The sequence below is a fragment of the Cetorhinus maximus genome, unplaced genomic scaffold (assembly GCF_964194155.1).
Source record: "Cetorhinus maximus unplaced genomic scaffold, sCetMax3.hap1.1 HAP1_SCAFFOLD_1349, whole genome shotgun sequence".
NCBI lineage: Eukaryota > Metazoa > Chordata > Chondrichthyes > Lamniformes > Cetorhinidae > Cetorhinus > Cetorhinus maximus.
The window spans coordinates 1-21,554 of record NW_027597290.1 but is presented as its reverse complement, the minus strand read 5'-3'; the positions used below and the strand labels follow the sequence as shown (position 1 = coordinate 21,554).

General features: G+C 50.5%; 1 protein-coding gene across 1 annotated transcript in view; it reads right to left on the bottom strand.

Annotated features, from left to right (window-relative positions):
- The window catches only part of LOC144676088 (unconventional myosin-X-like), a gene marked incomplete at its 5' end in the record, with an annotated part of 64,951 nt that extends 45,452 nt beyond the window's left edge, over positions 1–19,499 (bottom strand). The window contains 3 exons of the mRNA XM_078536603.1: positions 4,522–4,664; positions 17,353–17,408; positions 19,364–19,499. Of these exons, the coding sequence (XP_078392729.1) occupies positions 4,522–4,664; positions 17,353–17,408; positions 19,364–19,499 (335 nt within the window). The remainder of the gene's footprint in view (positions 1–4,521; positions 4,665–17,352; positions 17,409–19,363) is intronic.
- Between the last annotated feature and the right edge of the window lie 2,055 nt (positions 19,500–21,554).

Here is a 21,554-nt window from a genome sequence, read left to right as displayed (position 1 = left end):
CCACACACAGAGAGACCCCCCACACAGAGAGAGACCCCCCACACACAGTGAGACCCACCACACACAGATAGACCCCCCACACAGAGAGACCCCCCACACACAGAGAGACCCACCCACACACAGAGAGACCCCCCACACAGAGAGACCTCCCACACACAGAGACCCCCCACACACAGAGACCCCCCCCCACACAGAGAGACCCACCCACACACAGAGAGACCCCCCACACACAGAGAGACCCCCCACACACAGAGAGACCCCCCACACACAGAGAGACACCCCACACAGAGAGACCCCCCACACACAGAGAGACCCCCCACACAGAGAGACCCCCCACACACAGAGAGACCCCCCACACAGAGAGACCCCCCACACACAGAGAGACCCCCCACACACAGAGAGACCCACCCACACACAGAGAGACCCCCCACACGGAGAGAGACACACCACACAGAGAGAGACCCCCCACACACAGAGAGACCCCCCACACACAGAGAGACACCCCATACTCATAGAGACCCCACACACATAGAGACCCCCCACACGGAGAGAGATCCCCCACACAGAGAGACCCCCCACACACAGAGAGACCCACCACACACAGAGAGACCCCCCACACACAGAGAGACCCCCACACACAGAGAGACCCCCACACAGAGAGACCCCCCACACAGAGAGACCCCCCACACAAAGACCCCCCACACAAAGACCCCCCACACAAAGACCCCCCACACAGAGACCTACCACACGGAGAGACCCACCACACGGAGAGAGACCCACCACACGGAGAGAGACCCCCCACACACAGAGAGACAGAGAGACCCCCACACACAGAGAGACCCCCCACACACAGAGAGACCCCCACACACAGAGACCCCCCCCCACACAGAGAGACCCACCCACACACAGAGAGACCCCCCACACACAGAGAGACCCCCCACACACAGAGAGACACCCCACACAGAGAGACCCCCCACACACAGAGACCCCCCCCACACAGAGAGACCCCCCACACACAGAGAGACCCCCCACACAGAGAGACCCCCCACACACAGAGAGACCCCCCACACACAGAGAGACCCACCCACACACAGAGAGACCCCCCACACACATAGAGACCCCCCACACGGAGAGAGACACACCACACAGAGAGAGACCCCCCACACACAGAGAGACCCCCCACACACAGAGAGACACCCCATACTCATAGAGACCCCACACACATAGAGACCCCCCACACGGAGAGAGACCCCCCACACAGAGAGACCCCCCACACACAGAGAGACCCTCCACACACAGAGAGACCCCCCACACACAGAGAGACCCCCCACACACAGAGAGACCCCCACACATAGAGAGACCCCCACACAGAGAGACCCCCCACACAGAGAGACCCCCCACACAAAGACCCCCCACACAAAGACCCCCCACACAGAGACCTACCACACGGAGAGACCCACCACACGGAGAGAGACCCACCACACGGAGAGAGACCCCCCACACACAGAGAGACAGAGAGACCCCCACACACAGAGAGACCCCCCACACACAGAGAGACCCCCACACAGAGAGAGACCCCCCACACACAGTGAGACCCACCACACACAGATAGACCCCCCACACAGAGAGACCCACCACACACAGAGAGACCCACCCACACACAGAGAGACCCCCCACACAGAGAGACCCCCCACACACAGAGACCCCCCCCACACAGAGAGACCCACCCACACACAGAGAGACCCCCCACACACAGAGAGACACCCCACACAGAGAGAGACCCCCCACACACAGAGAGACACCCCACACAGAGAGACCCCCCACACACAGAGAGACCCCCCACACAGAGAGACCCCCCACACACAGAGAGACCCCCCACACAGAGAGACCCCCCACACACAGAGAGACCCCCCACACACAGAGAGACCCACCCCCACACAGAGAGACCCCCCACACGGAGAGAGACACACCACACAGAGAGAGACCCCCCACACACAGAGAGACCCCCCACACACAGAGAGACACCCCATACTCATAGAGACCCCACACACATAGAGACCCCCCACACGGAGAGAGATCCCCCACACAGAGAGACCCCCCACACACAGAGAGACCCACCACACACAGAGAGACCCCCCACACACAGAGAGACCCCCACACACAGAGAGACCCCCACACAGAGAGACCCCCCACACAGAGAGACCCCCCACACAAAGACCCCCCACACAAAGACCCCCCACACAAAGACCCCCCACACAGAGACCTACCACACGGAGAGACCCACCACACGGAGAGAGACCCACCACACGGAGAGAGACCCCCCACACAGAGAGACCCCCCACACACAGAGAGACCCCCACACACAGAGAGACCCCCCACACACAGAGAGACCCCCACACACAGAGACCCCCCACACAGAGACCCCCCACACAGAGAGAGACCCCCACACAGAGAGAGACCCCCCACACAGAGAGACCCCCCACACACAGAGAGACCCCCACACACAGAGAGACCCCCCACACAGAGAGACCCCCCACACACAGAGAGACCCCCCACACACAGAGAGACCCCACACACAGAGAGAGACCCCCACACAGAGAGAGACCCCCCACACACAGAGAGACCCCCCATACAGAGACCCCCCACACAGAGAGACCCCCCACACAGAGAGAGACCCCCCACACAGAGAGAGACCCCCCACACAGAGAGACCCCCCACACAGAGAGACCCCCCATACACACAGAGAGACCCCCCACACAGAGAGAGACCCCCACACAGAGACCCCCCACGCACAGAGAGACCCCCCACACAGAGAGAGACCCCCCACACAGAGAGAGACCCCCCACACAGAGAGAGATCCCCACACAGAGACCCCCCACACAGAGAGAGACACCCCACACACAGAGAGACCCCCCATACACACAGAGAGAGACTCCCCACACAGAGAGACCCCCCACACAGAGAGAGACCCCCCCACACAGAGAGACCCCCCACACAGAGAGACCCCCCACACAGAGAGACCCCCCATACACACAGAGAAACCCCCCACACAGAGAGAGACCCCCCACACACAGAGTGACCCACCACACACAGCGACCCCCAGAGAACCCTCCACGCACAGAGATCCCCCGCACAGAGAGAGAGACCCCACACAGAGAAAACCCCTTAACAGAGAGACACACCCCACATAGAGAGAGAACCCCCACAGAGTGGAACCCCCACACAGACCCCGCATACAGAGAGAGACCCCCAGACACACAGAGCCCTCACACAGAGAGACCTCCACACAGAGAGAGAGAGACTCAGACACAGACATCCCTCGCACAAACCCTCGACACCGAGACACTCCTGAAGAGATGCCCCCACAGTGAGTTTTGGGGGATTCTGTGGGATAGGTCAGTGGTTCTAGGAGGGTCTAAGAGACTGGTCAGAGGGCTTGCGAAGGTTTGAGGGACAGGTCAGTGGGCTTGCGAAGGTTTGAGGGACAGGTCAGCGGGCTTGCGAAGGTTTGAGGGACAGGTCAGCGGGCTTGCGAAGGTTTGAGGGACAGGTCAGCGGGCTTGCGAAGGTTTGAGGGACAGGTCAGTGGGCTTTCGAGGATGTGAGGATCCATTCTGATTGATTTTCGGTCATAATCCCAGCTGATTTGAATGGCACCTGCTTGGAGTAGGAGAGAGGGGGAGAGGAGTGGGGGAGAGAGGAAATAGCTGAGTGAGGGGGCAGATGGGTGTGGTTGAGAGGAGTTGTAAGGGAGACAGGGTGCAGGCTGTAATGAAAATAACCTCAAATTTTTTTGGGATGTGCGGACGATTTGTTCAAGTGCACGGCAGCTACAAATTTTTTTAGTGGGCGCCCATGCAGTATCTCAGTTTGGGTTCCTCCAGGGTCACTCAGCTTCTGACCTCATTACAGCCTTGGTCCAAAGATGGACAAAAAAGCTGAAACTCCCGAGGTGAGGTGAGAGTGACTGCCCTTGACATCAAGGCAACATTTGACTGAGTGTGGCATCAAGGAGCCCTAGCAAAACTGGAGTCAATGGGAATCAGGGGAAGTCTGTCCGCTGGTTGGAGTCATACCCAGCACAAAGGAAGATGGTTGTGGTTGTTGGAGGTCAGTAATCTCAGCTCCAGGACATCACTGCAGGAGTTCCTCAGGGTAGTGTCCTCAGCCCAACCATCTTCAGCTGCTTCATCAATGACCTTCCTTCCATCATAAGGTCAGAAGTGGGGATGTTTGCTGATGATTGCACAATGTTCAGCACCATCTGCAACATTGCTTGGAGGGAACATCCACTGTGACACCAAGGACCATAGAAGAATCATCAGACAAGGAGCCCTGTTCCTGTCAACCCACCATCCAACATTTCACCCACGCCTGCCTCCACCACACTGTGGGGACACACACCCAACCACTCATCCCCTTGGTGAGGCCCATCTTTCCTTGGTTAGGACCATCCTTCTTCGGTTAAGAATCTAACCCCTCACTCTCAGCTCCTCTATCCCATCCCCATCACCCACTCACCTCGAACAATGAAGTCCTGTCCATCACTAGTGGCATCTCCCTTGGATTTCTGAAGCAGTGATATCCAGTGATGCATCTCCTCAGGGGTGTCAGAGTTACAGTGAATCACCCGGGTGGCCAAGATAATCACAAATGAGTTTGGTCTAAAAGTACAAAAACAGTTTAAAAAGGAGATCTTCATCGCCCCACATTGCTCTCCTCTCCTGAAGGTGCTGACTCTCACTGGGGTACAGGTCCTCTCCTCCCTTGAAGGTGCTGACTCTCACTGGGGTACAGGTCCCCCTCCTCTCCTGAAGGTGCTGACTCTCACTGGGGTACAGGTCCCCTCCTCTCCTGAAGGTGCTGACTCTCACTGGGGTACAGGTCCCCCTCCTCTCCTGAAGGTGCTGACTCTCACTGGGGTACAGGTCCCCTCCTCTCCTGAAGGTGCTGACTCTCACTGGGGTACAGGTCCTCTCCTCCCCTGAAGGTGCTGACTCTCACTGGGGTACAGGTCCCCTCCTCTCCTGAAGGCGCTGACTCTCACTGGGGTACAGGCCTCCCTCCTCTCCTGAAGGTGCTGACTCTCACTGGGGTACAGGTCCTCTCCTCCCCTGAAGGTGCTGACTCTCACTGGGGTACAGGACTCCCTCCTCTCCTGAAGGTGCTGACTCTCACTGGGGTACAGGTCCCCTCCTCTCCTGAAGGTGCTGACTCTCACTGGGGTACAGGTCCCCCTCCTCTCCTGAAAGCGATAACTCTCACTGGGGTACAGGTCCCCTCCTCTCCTGAAAGCGCTGACTCTCACTGGGGTACAGGTCCCCTCCTCTCCTGAAGGTGCTGACTCTCACTGGGGTACAGGTCCCCCTCCTCTCCTGAAAGCGATAACTCTCACTGGGGTACAGGTCCTCTCCTCCCCTGAAGGTGCTGACTCTCACTGGGGTACAGGTCCCCTCCTCTCCTGAAGGTGCTGACTCTCACTGGGGTACAGGTCCTCTCCTCCCCTGAAGGTTCTGACTCTCACTGGGGTACAGGTCCCCATCTCTCCTGAAGGTGCTGACTCTCACTGGGGTACAGGTCCTCTCCTCCCTTGAAGGTGCTGACTCTCACTGGGGTACAGATCCCCCTCCTCTCCTGAAGGCGCTGACTCTCACTGGGGTACAGGTCCCCTCCTCTCCTGAAGGTGCTGACTCTCACTGGGGTATAGGTCCCCTCCTCTCCTGAAGGTGCTGACTCTCACTGGGGTACAGGTCCCCTCCTCTCCTGAAGGTGCTGACTCTCACTGGGGTACAGGTCCCCATCTCTCCTGAAGGTGCTGACTCTCACTGGGGTACAGGTCCCCTCCTCTCCTGAAGGTGCTGACTCTCACTGGGGTATAGGTCCTCTCCTCCGCTGAAGGTTCTGACTCTCACTGGGGTACAGGTCCCCATCTCTCCTGAAGGTGCTGACTCTCACTGGGGTACAGGTCCTCTCCTCTCCTGAAGGTGCTGACTCTCACTGGGGTACAGGTCCCCATCTCTCCTGAAGGCGCTGACTCTCACTGGGGTACAGGTCCCCATCTCTCCTGAAGGTGCTGACTCTCACTGGGGTACAGGTCACCTCCTCCCCTGAGGGTGCTGACTCTCACTGGGGTACAGGTCTCCTCCTCCCCTGAAGGTGCTGACTCTTACTGGGGTACAGGTCCCCTCCTCTCCTGAAGGTGCTGACTCTCACTGGGGTACTGGGTCCCCCTCCTCTCCTGAAGGTGCTGACTCTCACTGGGGTACAGGTCCCCTCCTCTCCTGAAGGTGCTGACTCTCACTGGGGTACAGGGTCCCCCTCCTCTCCTGAAGGTGCTGACTCTCACTGGGGTACAGGTCCCCCTCCTCTCCTGAAGGTGCTGACTCTCACTGGGATATGGGAGCCCTTCCCATAAATTATTAGGAGAAAGAGAGTGGTTTGGGGCGAAGGAAGTGCATTTGGATTTCCATAAGGAATTCGATAAGGTGCCTTATAAAATGTTACTACACAAGATAAGAGCTCATGTATTGGGGGTCATATATTAGTGTGGATAGAGGATTAACTAACAGGAAACCCAGTTGGGATAAATGGGTCATCTTCAGGTTGGCAAACTGTAACTAGTGAAGTATCACAGGGATCAGTGCTGGGGCCTCAACTATTTACAATCTATATTAATGATTCGGATGAAGGGGCCAATTGTATTGTGGCCCAATTTGCTGACAATACAAAGATACAGATAGCCGTTTGGTAATACAGAACTTGAATATTGCTGAAAAAAGAGACATGTTGAATCATCCTTGTGAATCTCCTCTGTACTCTCTCCAATGCCTTCAAATCCTCAAGTATGGCACCCAGAACTAGATGCAGTTCCCCAGATGCAGCCTAACTAGTGTCTCATATAAGTTCAATATGACCTCCTTACTTAATGCCCCTATTAATAAGCCTATGATACTAGATGCTTTCTTAACTGCTCTCTCAACATGCCCTGACATCTTCAATGACCTATGTACGTATACACCGAGGTCCCTCTGTTCCTGCACCTCCTTTAGAGGATCTCCCTTTATTTTATACTCTCTCTCCATATCTTTCCTGTCAAAACAAATCACCTGACACTTCTCTGCATTGAACTTCCATCTGCCACTTGTCTGCCCAACTCACCAACATGTCTATGTCCTTTTGAAGTTCAAAACTCTCCCCATCACAGTTGACAACATTTCCAATCTTCGTAACATCTGCAAATTTTAAAATCATGCCCTGCACACCATAGTCTGGGTCTTTAATATATATCAGGAAGAGCAAGGGTCCCAACACTGACCCCTGGGGAACTCCAGGACAAACCTTCCTCCAATCTGAAAAACAACCATTTATCATTACTCTCTGTTTCCTGTCACTCAGCCAATTTCTTATCCAAGTGCCTACTTTCCCTTTTATTCCATGAGTTAGAATTTTGCTCACAAGTCTGTTGTGTGGCACTGTATCAAATGCCTTTTGAAAATCTATATACACCACATCAACGGCATTTCCTTTATCAACCTTCTCTGTTACCTCATCAAAAAACTCCAGCAAGTTAGTTAAAAATGATTTTCTCTGGATAAATCCATGCTGGCTTTCCTTAATGATCCTGCACTTGTCTAAGTGATCATTGATTTTATCCCATATTATGGTTTCCAGAAGTTTCCCTACGACTGATGTCAAACTGACTGGTCTGCAGTTGCCACTTTATCCTTGCACCTCTCTTTGAACAAGGGTGCAACCTCTGACATAGGTAGAAAGAGGGTTGAGATCCTGCATCAAGAATTTAGGGAGCTAGGTAGCAGATTAAAAAACAGGACCTCAAAGGTTGTAATCCCTATGCCACGTGCTAGTGAGTACAGGAATAGGAGGATAGAGAGAATGGATGCGTGGCTGAAGAGATGGTGCAAGAGGGAGGGCTTTAGTTTTCTGGATCACTGGGTCTGTTTCTGGCAAAGGTGGGGCCTGTACAAGTCGGACAGGTTGCACCTGAACCGGAACAGGGCCAACATCCTTGTGGGGATGTTTGCTAGTGCGGTTAGGAAGGGGTTTACACTAATTTGGCAGAGGGATGGGATACAGAGTGAAGGTACAGTTGGGGGTGATGCACAGCCAAATATAGAAGAGAAACTAAGTCAATCTGGAAGGCAGAGCAAATATAGACCTGTTAAGGCACAAGGGAATAATGCAAGGCTGGATTGCATTTATTTTAACGCAAAGAGTCTTACAAGTAAGGCAGATGAATTGAGGGTGTTGATTAACACATGGGAACATGATATTGTTGCTATCAGAGAGACATGGTTGAGGGAGGGGCAGGGCTGGCAGCTCAATATTCCAGGGTATAGAATCTTCAGACCTGACGGGGTGGGGGTGTTGCAGGTGTAAGAGAGGAGGAGGCGTTGCACTATTGATCAAGAAGTCAAGTACTGCAGTAAGGAGGGATGGTATCTTAGAAAGTTCCTCAGATGAGGCCATATGGGTAGAACTTAAAAACAAATGGGGGGCAATCACTTTGCTGGGAGTGTACTGTAGGCCTCCAAACAGTCAGGGGGACATAGAGGAGCAGATATGTGGACAAATCTCAGAGAAGTGTAAAAATAATAGGGTAATAATAGTAGGGGATTTCAACTTCCCCAATATTAACTGGAATAGTCTTAGTGTGAAAGGCTTAAAGGGGGCGGAATCCTTAAAGTGCATCCAAGAGAGCTTTTTGGGCCAGCACGTAGAAAGTCCTACAGGAGAGGGAGCAGTGCTGGGCCTAATCTTAGGGAATGAAGTTGGGAAAGTGGTAGAAGTGTCAGTGGGGGAGCATTTCGGGGATAGTGACCATAACTCCGTAAGATTTAAGGTAATTATGTAAAAGGACAAAGATGGACCGGAAATAAAGGTTCTGAATTGGGGGAGGGCTGATTTCAATATGATAAGACAGGATCTGGCCAAAGTGGACTGGGAGAAGCTACTTGTAGGAAAGTCTACATCAGACCAGTGGGAGTCATTCAAAAAAGAAATAGTGAGAGTTCAGGGCCAACATGTTCCCCTAAAGGTGAAGGGTGGGACCAACAAGTCCAAGGAACCCTGGATGTCAAGGGATATAGAGGATTGGATAAGGAAAAAAAATGGAGGCTTATGGCATATACAAGGGGCTGAAAGCAGTGGAAGCCCCAGAGGAGTATAGAAAGTGTAGGGGGGAACTTAAAAAAGTAATTAGGAGAGTGAAGAGGGGGCATGAATAAACACTGGTGGGCAAGATAAAGGAAAATCCTAAGGCATTTTATAAATATATTAAGGGCAAGAGGATAACCAGTGAAAGAGAAGGGCCCATTAGGGACCAAAGTGGCAAACTGTGCTTGGAGCCGGAGGACATAGGTGAGGTTTTCAATGATTACTTTTCACCTGTGTTCACTATGGAGAAGGACGATGTAGGTGTAGAAATCAGGGAGGGGGACTGTGATATACTTAAACAAATTAGTGTTGAAAGGGAGGAGTATTAGCGATTTTAGCGGGCTTTAAGGTGGATAAATCCCCAGGCCCAGGTGAGATGTATCCCAGGCTGCTATGTGAGACAAGGGGGAGATCGCAGGATTTAAGGTTCTGACACTAATTTTCAAATCCTCTCTGGCCACAGGAGAGGTGCCAGAGGACTGGAGGACAGCGAGTGTGGTACCGTTATTCAAGAAGGGTAGTAAGGATAAACCAGGTAATTACAGGCCAGTGAGTCTGACATCAGTGGTAGGGAAACTATTGGAAAAAATTATGAGGGACAGGATTAATCTCCACTTGGAGAGGCATGGATTATTCAGGGATAGTCAGCATGGCTTTGTCAGGGGGAGATCATGTCTAACAAATTTGATTGAATTTTTCGAGGAGGTGACTAGGTGTGTAGATGAGGGTAGTGCAGTTGGTGGAGTCTACATGGACTTCAGTAAAGCTTTTGACAAGGTCCTGCATGGGAGACTGGTCAAGAAGGTAAGAGCCCATGGGATCTAGGGCAACTTGGCAAATTGGATCCAAAATTGGCTTAGTGGCAGGAGGCAGGTGGTGATGGTTGAAGGTTGTGTTTGCGATTGGAAGCCTGTGACTAGTGGTGTACCGCAGGAATCGGTGCTGAGACCCTTGCTGTTTGTTGTGTATATAAATGATTTAGACGTGAATATAGGAGGTATGATCGGTAAATTTGCAGATGACACAAAAATTGGTGTCGTAAATAGTGAGGAGGAAAGCCTTAGATTACAGGACGATATAGATGGGCTGGTAAGATGGGCAGAGCAGTGGCAAATGGAATTTAATCCTGAGGAGTGTGAGGTGATCCATTTTGGGAGGACTAACACGGCAAGGGAATATACAATGAATGGTAGGACCCTAGGAAGTACAGACGATCAAAAGGACCTTGGTGTACATGTCCATAGATCCCTGAAGGTAGCAGGACAGGTGGATAAGGTGGTTAAGAAGGCATATGGGATACTTGCCTTTTTTAGCTGAGGCATAGAATATAAGAGCAGGGAGGCTCTGATGGAGCTGTATAGAATGCTAGTTAGGCCACAGCTGGAGTACTGTGCGCCGTTCTGGTGGCTACGCTATAGAAAGGATGTGATTGCACTGGAGAGGGTGCGAGGGAGATTCAGGATGTGGCCTGGGCTGGGGCGTTTCAGCTATGAAGAGAGGCTGGATAGGCTAGGATTCTTTTCCTTAAAGCAAAGAAGGCTGAGGGGGGCATGATTGAGGTATACAAAATTATAAGGGGCATAGATAGGGTAGATAGGAAGAAACTTTTCCCCTTAGCGGAGGTGTCAATAACCAGGAGGCATAGATTTAAGGTAAGGGGCAGGAGGTTTAGAGAGGATTTGAGGAAAAGTCTTTTCACCCAGAGGGTGGTTGGAATCTGGAACACACTGGCTGAGGGGGTGGTAGAGGCAGGAACCCTCACAACATTTAAGAAGTATTTAGATGAGCACTTGAAACACCAGAGCATACAGGGTTATGGGCCAAATGCTGGAAAATGGGGTTAGAATAGATAAGTGCTTGATGGCTGGCACGGACACGATGGGCCGAAGGGTCTGTTTCTGTGCTGTATAACTCTATCACTCTATGACAGAAGGAGCATACAAAGGAATATAGATTGTTTAAATGAGTGGGAAAAAATTTGGCAGATGGAGTTTAATGTGGGAAAATGTGAACTTGTCCACTTTGGCAGGAAGAATAAAAAAGCAGCAAATTATTTAAATAGAGAGAGATTGCAGAACTCTGAGGTACAGAGGGATCTGGGTGTCCTGGTACATGAAGCACAAAAAGTGAGTATGCAGATACAGCAAATGGTTAGGAAGGCAAATGGAATGTTGGTGTTTATTGCAAGGGGAATGGAATATAAAAGTAGGAAGTTTTGCTACAGCTGTACAGGGTGTGGGTGAGACCACATCTGGAATACAGTGTACAGTTTTGATCTCCTTATTTATGAAAGGATATAAATGCATTAGAAGCAGCTCAGAGAGGGTTCACTTGACTGATTCCTGGAATAGGGGGACAGGTTGGACAGACCGGGCCTGTATACATTGGAGTTTAGAAGAATGAGAAGTGATCTTATTGAAACATGTAAGATCCTGAGCGAACCTGATAGGGTGGGAACTGAGAGGATGTTTCCCCGTGTGGGTGAGACTAGAACCAGGGGACACAGTTTAAAAATAAGGGGTCTCCTATTTAAGATGGAGATGAGGAGAATTATTTTTTCTGACAGTCGTGAATATTTGGAATTCCCTTCCCCGGAGAGCGGTGGAGGTAGGGTGAATGAATATTTTTAAGGCTGAGATAGATAGATTCTTGACCAACAAGTGAGTCAAAGGTTATCGGGGGCATGCAGAATGAGGCCACAATCAGATCAGCCATGATCTTATTGAATGACGGAGCAGGCTCGAGGGGCTGAATAGCCTACTCCTGCCATGCATGCGTGTTTGTATGTGGAACGTTTTGGTCTCCTTACATAAGGACGGATATACTTGCATTGGAAGCACATCAGAGAAGGTTCACTGGGCTGATTCCTGTGGTGAAGAGTTGTCTCATGAGGAAAAGTTGCACAGGTTAGGCCCATACTCACTGGAGTTTAGAAGAATAAGAGGTGGTCTTATTGAAACATAAGATTCTGGGGGTTAGAGGGATTGACAGAGTAGCTGCAGAGAAGATTTTCCCACAATGTGCTATGGGATTGAAAATTTGCAAATGTCAATTCAGTATATAAGGAGGCAGCAGGGGAGAGACGTGAGGAAGGTACAGACAGTTCAACGTGCATTTTTCTTATATATTCATTCATGGGATGTGGGTGTTGCTGGCTAGGCCAGCACTTATTGCCCATCCCTAATTGCCTTTGAGAAGGTGGTGGTGAGTTGCCTTCTTGAACCACTGCAGTCCATGTGGTGTAGGTACACACACAGTGCTGTTAGGGATGGAGCTCCAGGATTTTGACCCAGCGACAGTGAAGGAACGGTGATATGTTTCCAAGTCAGGATGGTGAGTGGCTTGGAGGGGAACTTCCAGGTGGTGACGTTCCCATGTGTCTGCTGCCCTTGTCCTTCTAGATGGTAGCGGTCGTGGGCTTGGGAGGTGCTGCTAAAGAGCCTTGGTGAATTCCTGCAGCACATCTTGTAGATGGTACACACTGCTGCTACTGTGCGTCGGTGGTGGAGGGAGTGAATGTTTGTGGATGTGGTGCCAATCAAGCGTCTGCTTTGTCCTGGACGGTGTCAAGCTTCTTGATTGTTGTGGGAGCTGCACTCATCCAGGCAAGTGGACATTATTCCAGCACACTCCTGACTTTTGCCTTGTAGATGGTGGACAGGCTTTGGGGGGTCAGGAGGTGAGTTACTCGCTGCAGGATTCCTAGCCTCTGACCTGCTCTTGTAGCCACAGTATTTATATGGCTAGTCCAGCTGAGTTTCTGGTCAATGGTAACCCCCAGGATGTTGATAGTGGGGAATTCAGTGACGGTAATGCCATTGAATGTCAAGGGGCGATGGTTGGATTCTCTCTTGTTGGAGATGGCCATTGCCTGGCACTTGTGTGGCACGAATGTTACTTGTCACTTGTCAGCCCAAGCCTGGATATTGTCCAGGTCTTGCTGTTTTTGGAATTGGACTGCTTCAGTATCTGAGGAGTTGTGAATGGTGCTGAACATTGTGCAATCATCAGTGAACATTCCCACTTCTGACCTTATGATGGAAGGAAGGTCATTGATGAAGCAGCTGAAGATGGTTGGGCCGAGGACACTACCCTGAGGAACTCCTGCAGTGATGTCCTGGAACTGAGGTGACTGACCTCCAACAACCACAACCACCTTCCTTTGTGCTAGGTATGACTCCAACCAGCGGAGAGCTTTCCCCCTGATTCCCATTGACTTCAATTTCGTTAGGGCTCCTTGATGCCACACTCGGTCCAATGCTGCCTTAATGTCAAGGACAGTCACCCTCACCCCACCTCTGACATCAACCCTCAGCAGGAACAGTAACTGCACTTCAAGCAGCATCAACTGATCAGTCAGTGTGGATTTGTGAAGGGTTCCGCATGTCATCTGGCTGGTTTTGTTTAATTTTATGATGAGGTCACTAACATGGGAGATAGGGGAGTGTCTATGGATGGTTTATACAGACTTCCAGAACATGCCACAGGGTGGCAACCTTCCAACATGGGTGGAAATTGGACCGGAGGTAGGAGACAGAGCTGCAGGGATTGGCAGAATGAAGTAATGTCTCCCAGGGATCTGCTCTGGGGCCTCAGCTTTTCACTATATTTATAAATGACCTGGATGAAGGAATAGGGACCATATATTCAAATCTGCTTATGACACCAAGTTAGATGACACAGTAAATAGTGTGGATGGAAGCAGGAAGGGGCAAAGGGACATTGATAGATTCAGCGAGTGGACAAAACTGTTTTAGATGGATAAAAACAAAAAGCTAAAAGCTACTGCGGATGCTGGAAATCCAAAACAAAAACAGAATTACCTGGAAAAACTCAGCAGGTCTGGCAGCATCGGCGGAGAAGAAATCAGTTAACGTTTCGAGCCTTCATGGCCCTTCGGCAGAACTGAAGCATAGTTAGAAGAAAGGAGAAATATAAATTGGTTTAAGGTGGGGGTGGGGGGGGGGGGGGGCGGAAGGAGAGAGAGCGAGAGGGGTTCAGTTCTTTGCTTCAGTTCTGCCGAAGGGCCATGAAGGTTCGAAACGTTAACTGATTTCTTCTCCGCCGATGCTGCCAGACCTGCTGAGTTTTTCCAGGTAATTCTGTTTTTGTTTTGTTTTAGTTGGAGTTCAGTGTGGGGAAGTGTGAGATCACCAACTTTAGACCCAAGAAAGACAGATCAGAATATTTTCTAAATGGTGGGAAACTGGGAAGTGTGGAGGAACAGAGAGATTTTGGGATACACGTACAAAAATCTATTGTCTCTAGAGTTTAGAAGAATGAGAGGTGACCTCATTGAAGCATGCATGATACAGGGTACATGCAGGAAGGTGTCCCTTGGGCAGCAGGGGGGGAGTGGGGGTTAGAACCAGGGGACACAGAATAAGGAGAAAGCCATTTTGGACTGAGTAGAGGAGGAATTTCGTCACTCAGAGGGTGGTGAATCTTTTGGATTCTCTACCCTAGATGGCTGGGGAAGCTCAATCATTATGCTCAAGACAGAGGCCGATAGATTTCTAGATATTAAAGATATCAAGAGATATGAGGATAGTGCGGGAACATGGTGTTGAGGTAGTTGAATGGCAGAGCAGGCTCGAAGGGCCGAATGGCCTACTCCTGCTCCTATTTCCTAGGTCTTTATTACTAAAAGCTAACGAAGTCCAAAAAGTAATCAAAAAAGCTTACAGAATGTTGGTCTTTACCCCAGAGGCTGGAATACAAAGGGGAGAAGGTGAGATTACAGTTATATAAAGCTCTGGTCAGACCCCATCTGGAGTAACTGGGTTCAGTTCTGGGCTCTGCACCTCAGGAAGGAGTGGTGCACTGTTGACTCTGCCTGTCTGCAACCACCACCCTCTTGCCCCGCCCCACCACCCCCTTGCCCCGCCCCACCACCCCCTTGACCCGCCCCACCAACCCCTTGAACAAAGAACAAAAATCTATCTATCCCTGTCTTTAATATGTTCAATAATGGGTAGAGAATTCCAAATACTCAAGTGAAGAAAGTTCTCCTCATCTCAGTCCTAAATGATCGACTCCTTATCCTGAGACTGAGCCCCCGTGTTTGATTCCCCGACCAGCGGAAACAATCTCTCAGTGTTCGCCCTATCAAACCCTTTCAATGAGGTCACCTCTCATTCTTCTAAACTCCAAATTATATAAGACCAGTTTACTTAGCCTCTCATCAAAGGACAACCCCCTCACCCCAGGGACCAATCTTGTGAACCTTCACTGTATCGTCTCCAATGTAAGTATATCCTTTCTTAAATATGAAGATGAAAACTGCATACAGTATTCCAGTTGTGGTCTCACCAAAACCCTGTAGAATTGTAGCAAGACTTCTTTATTCCTGTACTCCAATACCCTTGTAATAAAGGACAACATGCCATTTGCCTTCATCATTACTTGTTGTACCTGCTTGCTAACTTTCTGTGTTCTTTGTAAAAGCATCACCCAAGTCTCTTTGAACATCAACATTTACAAGTTTCACATCTTTTTTAAAAATCAATTTTTCTCTTCTTACTGCCAAAGTGAATAACTTCACACTTCTCCACATTTCACTCCAATTGCCACCCCTTGTTGCCCATTCACTTAACCTGTCTATATCTCTTTGCAGCCTCTCTGTGTCCTCCCCACAGCTTACCTTCCACCTAGCTTTGTTTTATCAGAAAACTTGAATACATTACCCTCTGTCACTTTGTCTAAGTCATTAATATAGATTGTAAATAGCTGAGGCCCCAGCACTGATCCTTGCAGCACTACACTAGTCACAGCCTGCCAACTTGAAAATGCCCCCTTTATCCCTACTCCCTGCTTCCTGTTCATTAATTAGTCCTCTAACTATGCTAATGTATCACCCCCAACACCATGAGCCCCTATCTTGCGTATTAACCATTTATTGAATGGTTAATACGCAAACAGAATGGCACCTTATTGAATGACCTTGGGAAATCCAGGTATACTACACTACTGGTTCCCCTTTATCCACCCTACTTGTTACATCCTCAAAAAACTCTAATAAATTTGTCAAACCCAATTTCCCTTTCACCAACCATGTTGACTTTGACTAATCATACTTTGCTTTTCTAAGTACATTGTTAAGACCTCTGTAATAATAGAATTCAGCACTTCCCCGATGACTGATGTCAGGCTAATGAGCCTGTAGTTCCCTCTTTTCTCTATCCCTCCTTTCTTGAATTATGGCGTTACATTTGCTAACGTCCAATCTGCTGGGGCCATTGCGGAATCAAGGGAATTTTAGAACATCATGAATGACCAGCGTATCCACTACCTCTGCAAGTATTCGAGCCGGGCCATTCAGGGGTGATGTCAGAGGGCAGTGAAAATCTGGAACTCTCTCCCCCAAAAAGCTGTTGAGTCTGGAGGTCAATTTAACTGAGATCAATAGATTTTTTTTGGTTAGGGGTATCGAGGGATTTGGAGAAAAGACAGGTAAATGGAATTGAGATACAAATCAGCCAGGATCTATTAAATGGTGAAACAGGCTTGAGCGGCTTAATGGTCTCCTCCTGTTCCTATGTAACAGGCTCGAGGGGCTGAGTGGCCTCCTCCTGTTCCCGTGTGACAGGCTCGGGGGGCTGAATAGTCTCCTGTTCCTGTGTGACGGGCCTGAGGGTCTGAATGGCTTCCTGTTCCTGTGTAACAGTCTTAAAGGGTTGAATGGCCTCCTCCTGTTCCTGTGCAACTAGCCCAAGGGGTTAAATTACATCCTCCTGTTCCTGTGCAACAGGCCTGAGGGGCTGAATGGCCTCCTCTTGTTCCTGTGTAACAGGCCTGAGGGGCTGAATGGCCTCCTCCTGTTCCTGGGTAACAGGCCTGAGGGGCTGAATGGCCTCCTCTTGTTCCTGTGTAACAGGCCTGAGGGGCTGAATGGCCTCCTCCTGTTCCTGGGTAACAGGCCTGAGGGGCTGAATGGCCTCCTCTTGTTCCTGTGTAACAGGCCTGAGGGGCTGAATGGCCTCCTCTTGTTCGTGTGTAAAAGGCCTGAGGGGCTGAATGGCCTCCTCTTGTTCCTGTGTAACAGGCCTGAGGGGCTCAATGGCCTCCTCCTGTTCCCGTGTAACAGGCCTGAGGGGCTGAATGTCCTCCTCCTGTTCCTGTATAACAGGAAAGAGGGGCTGAATGTCCTCCTCCTGTTCCTGTGTAACACAGTATTACCTGTCAGGGTTATCAGAGGCGCACACTGACTCGATCATTCCCACATCCACAGTGCCCTGTCCCAAAACAAACAAACACAGAAACATAGATTAGTGACTGGGAACAGACTAGCCGCTGTCACATACTGTTCTACCAATCCTATATCCATTAATCTCAGAATTCTCAATCCTGCACCTTCAAAATCCCTGGGGCGTATGATTCTGAAGCAAGTCTCAGCTTCTCATCGCTTTCAGCCAGAACCTCAGCAAACAGGGGAAGACTAATATGCTCATCCATTTAGAACAAACAAAACCCCAACCCACCTTCTCCCCATATCCCCAAAGCACATTAACGCACAACATAGGATTAGATAGAGTAGTCATTTGGTAATGCAGAACTAGAGTATTGCTGAAAAGAGAGACATGTCTAAGCTCACAAGAATACCAATACAAGGGGGAAAGAACAATTTATACTATATGTACAAGGTATATACATGTTCTGTCAGACAGAAAGACATGTACGCACATTGCACCTGTTTCAGCTAAACAAAATAAGTGACAGCCATTCGCTGACTCATTCCTCATGCCTCATGCCTTTATTAGCCGAGGCATCGAATACAAGAGCAGAGAGGTTATGCTGCAACTGTATAAAATGCAGGTTAGGCCACAGCTGGAGTACTGTGTGCAGTTCTGGTCACCACATTATAGGAAGGATGTGATTGCACTGGAGAGGGTGCAGAGGAGATTTACCAGGATGCTGGCTGGGCTGGAGGGTCTGAGCTATGATGAAAGATTGGATAGGCTGGGGTCGTTTTCCTTGGAGCAGTGAAGGTTGAGAGGGGACCTGATAGAGGTGGATAAGATTATGAGGGGCATAGATAGGGTGGATAGGAAGGCACTTTTTCCATTAGCAATGGGGTCAATAACCAGGGGGCATAGATTTAAGGTAAGAGGTAGAGGCTAAGAGGGGAGTTGAGAAATTTTTTCACCTGGAAGGTGGAAGGAGTCGGGAACTCACTGTCTGAAAGGGTGGCTGAGTCAAGACACTCGCGTGACATTTAAGAACTACTAAGATATTCACTTGCGTTGCCATAGCCTCCAGAGCTAAGCGCCAAACCCTGGAAAATGGGATTAGTGTAGTCAGATTTTTGTTGACTGGCGCGGACACAATGGGCCGAATGGCCACCTCCTGTGCTGTAGACGTCTATGAGTATATGAGCAATGCCTTGACAAATCAGTGTCAAGCTGCCTGGTTTAAATTTCAAACAATGCTTGGCAGTTTACTGTCAGTCACCATCAGTGGTGCATTCTCCATGACAACGCCACGTGCCAACCAATCAGCGCTCTCTTCACATACAGTATAAATTGTTGTTTTCCCCCTTATATTGGTATTCTTGTGAATGTCCGGATGAGCGCAAGACAAAAAGCTAAGGTACAGAGTAAAGCTCCCTCTACACTATTCCCATCAAACACTCCCAGGACAGGAACAGCACAGGGTTAGATACAGAGTAAAGCTCCCTCTACACTGTCCCCAACAAACACTCCCAGGACAGGTACAACACGGGGTTAGATACAGAGTAAAGCTCCCTCTACACTGTCCCCATCAAACACTCCCAGGACAGGTACAGCACGGGGTTAGATAAGAGTAAAGCTCCCTCTACACTGTCTCCATCAAACACTCCCAGGACAGGTACAGCACGAGGTTAGATACAGAGTAAAGCTCCCTCTACACCGTCCCCATCAAACACTCCCAGGACAGGTACAGCACGGAGTTAGATACAGAGTGAAGCTCCATCTACACTGTCCCCATCAAACACCCCCAGGACAGGTACAGCATGGGGTTAGATACAGAGTAAAGCTCCCTCTACACTGTCCCCATCAAACATTCCCAGGACAGGTACAACACGGGGTTAGATACAGGGTAAAGCTCCTTCTCTCTGTTCCCTCCCGGCCAAGAATAGTTCACCATCTCTTTACATTGCTTCTTTCTAAGTCTGACTGTCAGTCCCAAAGTGGAGTGAGCTGATCCTTACCACTGCGTTCTTTGGATTAGCTTGTTCATCACGCATCTCTCGTAACTGCTGCTGTGTCGCACTGTGAACACCACTCAGTACATTGAACCAGTCACTGCCAGGAGAAAACACATCAGTGAACAGCTTTACATCAGCACTGTGTCCACACACATCTTCCCCTCATCCTGCCCCTCACCTTGAACGTATGCCCCCCTTGTGACTGACCCTTAAAATAAGGGGAACAGCTGCTCCCTATCCACCCTGTCCATGCCCCTCATAATCTTGTACACCTCGATCAGGTCGCCCCTTAGTCTTCTCTGCTCCAACAAAAACAACCCAAGTCTATCCAACCTCTCTTCATAACTTAAATGTGTCATCCCAGGCAACAACCTGGTGAATCTCCTCTGCACCCCCTCCAGTGCAATCACATCCTTCCTATAATGTAGCGACCAGAGCTGCACACAGTACTGCAGCTGTGGCCTCACCAAGGTTCAATACAATTCCAACATGATCTCCCTACTTTTGTAATCTATGCCTTGATTGATAAAGGCAAGTGTCACATATGCCTTTTTCACCACCCCACTAATATGCACCTCCGCCTTCAGAGATCTATGGACACACACGCCAAGGTCCCTTTGTTCCTCAGAACTTCCTAGTGCCATGCCGTTCATTGAATACATCCTTGTCAAATTACTCCTTCCAAAGTCTATCACCTCTCACTTTTCAGGGTTAAATTCCATCTGCCACTTATCTGCCCATTTGACCATCCCGTCTATATCTTCCTGTAGCCCAAGACACTCAACCTCACTGTTAACCACCCGGCCAATCTTTGTGTCATCCGCAAACTTACTAACCCTATCCCCCACATAATCATCTATGTAGTTTATATAAATGCTGAATAATAGGGGACCCAGCACAGATCCTTGTGGTCCGCCATTGGACACTGGCTTCCAGTTACTAAAGCAGCCTTCTGTCATCACCCTCTGTCTCCTGCAACTAAGCCAATTTTGAATCCACTTTATCAAATTACCCTGTATCCCATGTGCATTTGCCTTCTTTATAAGTCTTCCATTTGGGACCTTGTCAAAGGCTTTGCTGAAATCCATATAAACTACATCAACTGCACTACCCTCATCTACACACCTGGTCACCTCCTCAAAAAATTCAATCAAATTTGTTAGGCATGATCTCCCTCTGACAAAGCCATACTGACTATCCCTGATCAAACCTTGCCTCTCCAAGTGGAGATAGATCCTCTCCTTCAGAATTTTCTCCAATAGTTTCCCTACCACTGACGTGAGACTCACTGGCCTGTAGTTCCCTGGCTTATCTCTATAACACTTCTTAAATAGCGGGACCACATTAGCTGTTCTCCAGTCCTCTGGCACCTCCCCTGTGGCCAGAGAGGAATGAGTGAGGGTGGGAAGTGGAGAGGTGTGAGGTGGGGAATGGGTGAGGGCAGTGGGTGTGAGGGGTGAGGTGGGGAGTGGGTGAGGGATGTGGGTGTGGGGATTGAGGTGGAGAGTGGGTGAGGATACAGGGTGTGAGAGGTGAGGTGGGTAATGGATGAGGACAGTGGGTGTGGTGGGTAAGGGCAGGGGCTGTGTGGGGGGAGTTTGGAAGTGGGTGAGGGGAGGGGGTGTGTGGGGGGAGGGGGGACTGGGTGAGGGGCAGGGGTGTGGGGGGTAAGGTGGGGAGTGGGTGTGGGCAGGGGGTGTGTGGGGGGAGTTGGGGAGTGGGGGAGGGGAGGGGGTGTGTGGGGGAGGTGGGGAGTGGGTGAGGGGAGGGGGTGTGTGGGGGGAGGTGGGGAGTGGGTGAGGACAGGGGCTGTGTGGGGGAGGTGGGGAGTGGGTGAGGACAGGGGGTGCGTGGGGGGAGGTGGGGAATGGGTGAGGGCGGAGGGTGTGTGGAGGGAGGTGGGGAGTGAGAGAGGGGAGGGGCTGTGAGGGGGAGGTGGGGAGTGTGTGAGGGGAGGGGGTGGGTGGGGGGAGGTGGGAGTGGGTGAGGGGAGGGGCTGTGTGGCGGGAGGTGGGGAGTGGGTAAGGACAGGGGGTGTGTGGGGGGAGGTGGGGAGGGGGTGAGGGGGACAGGGGTTGTGTGGGGGGAGGGGGTGTGTGGGGGAGGTGGGGAGTGGGTGAGGGGAGGGGGTGTGTGGGGGGAGGTGGGGAGTGGGTGAGGACAGGGGGTGTGTGGGGGGAGGTGGGGAGGGGGT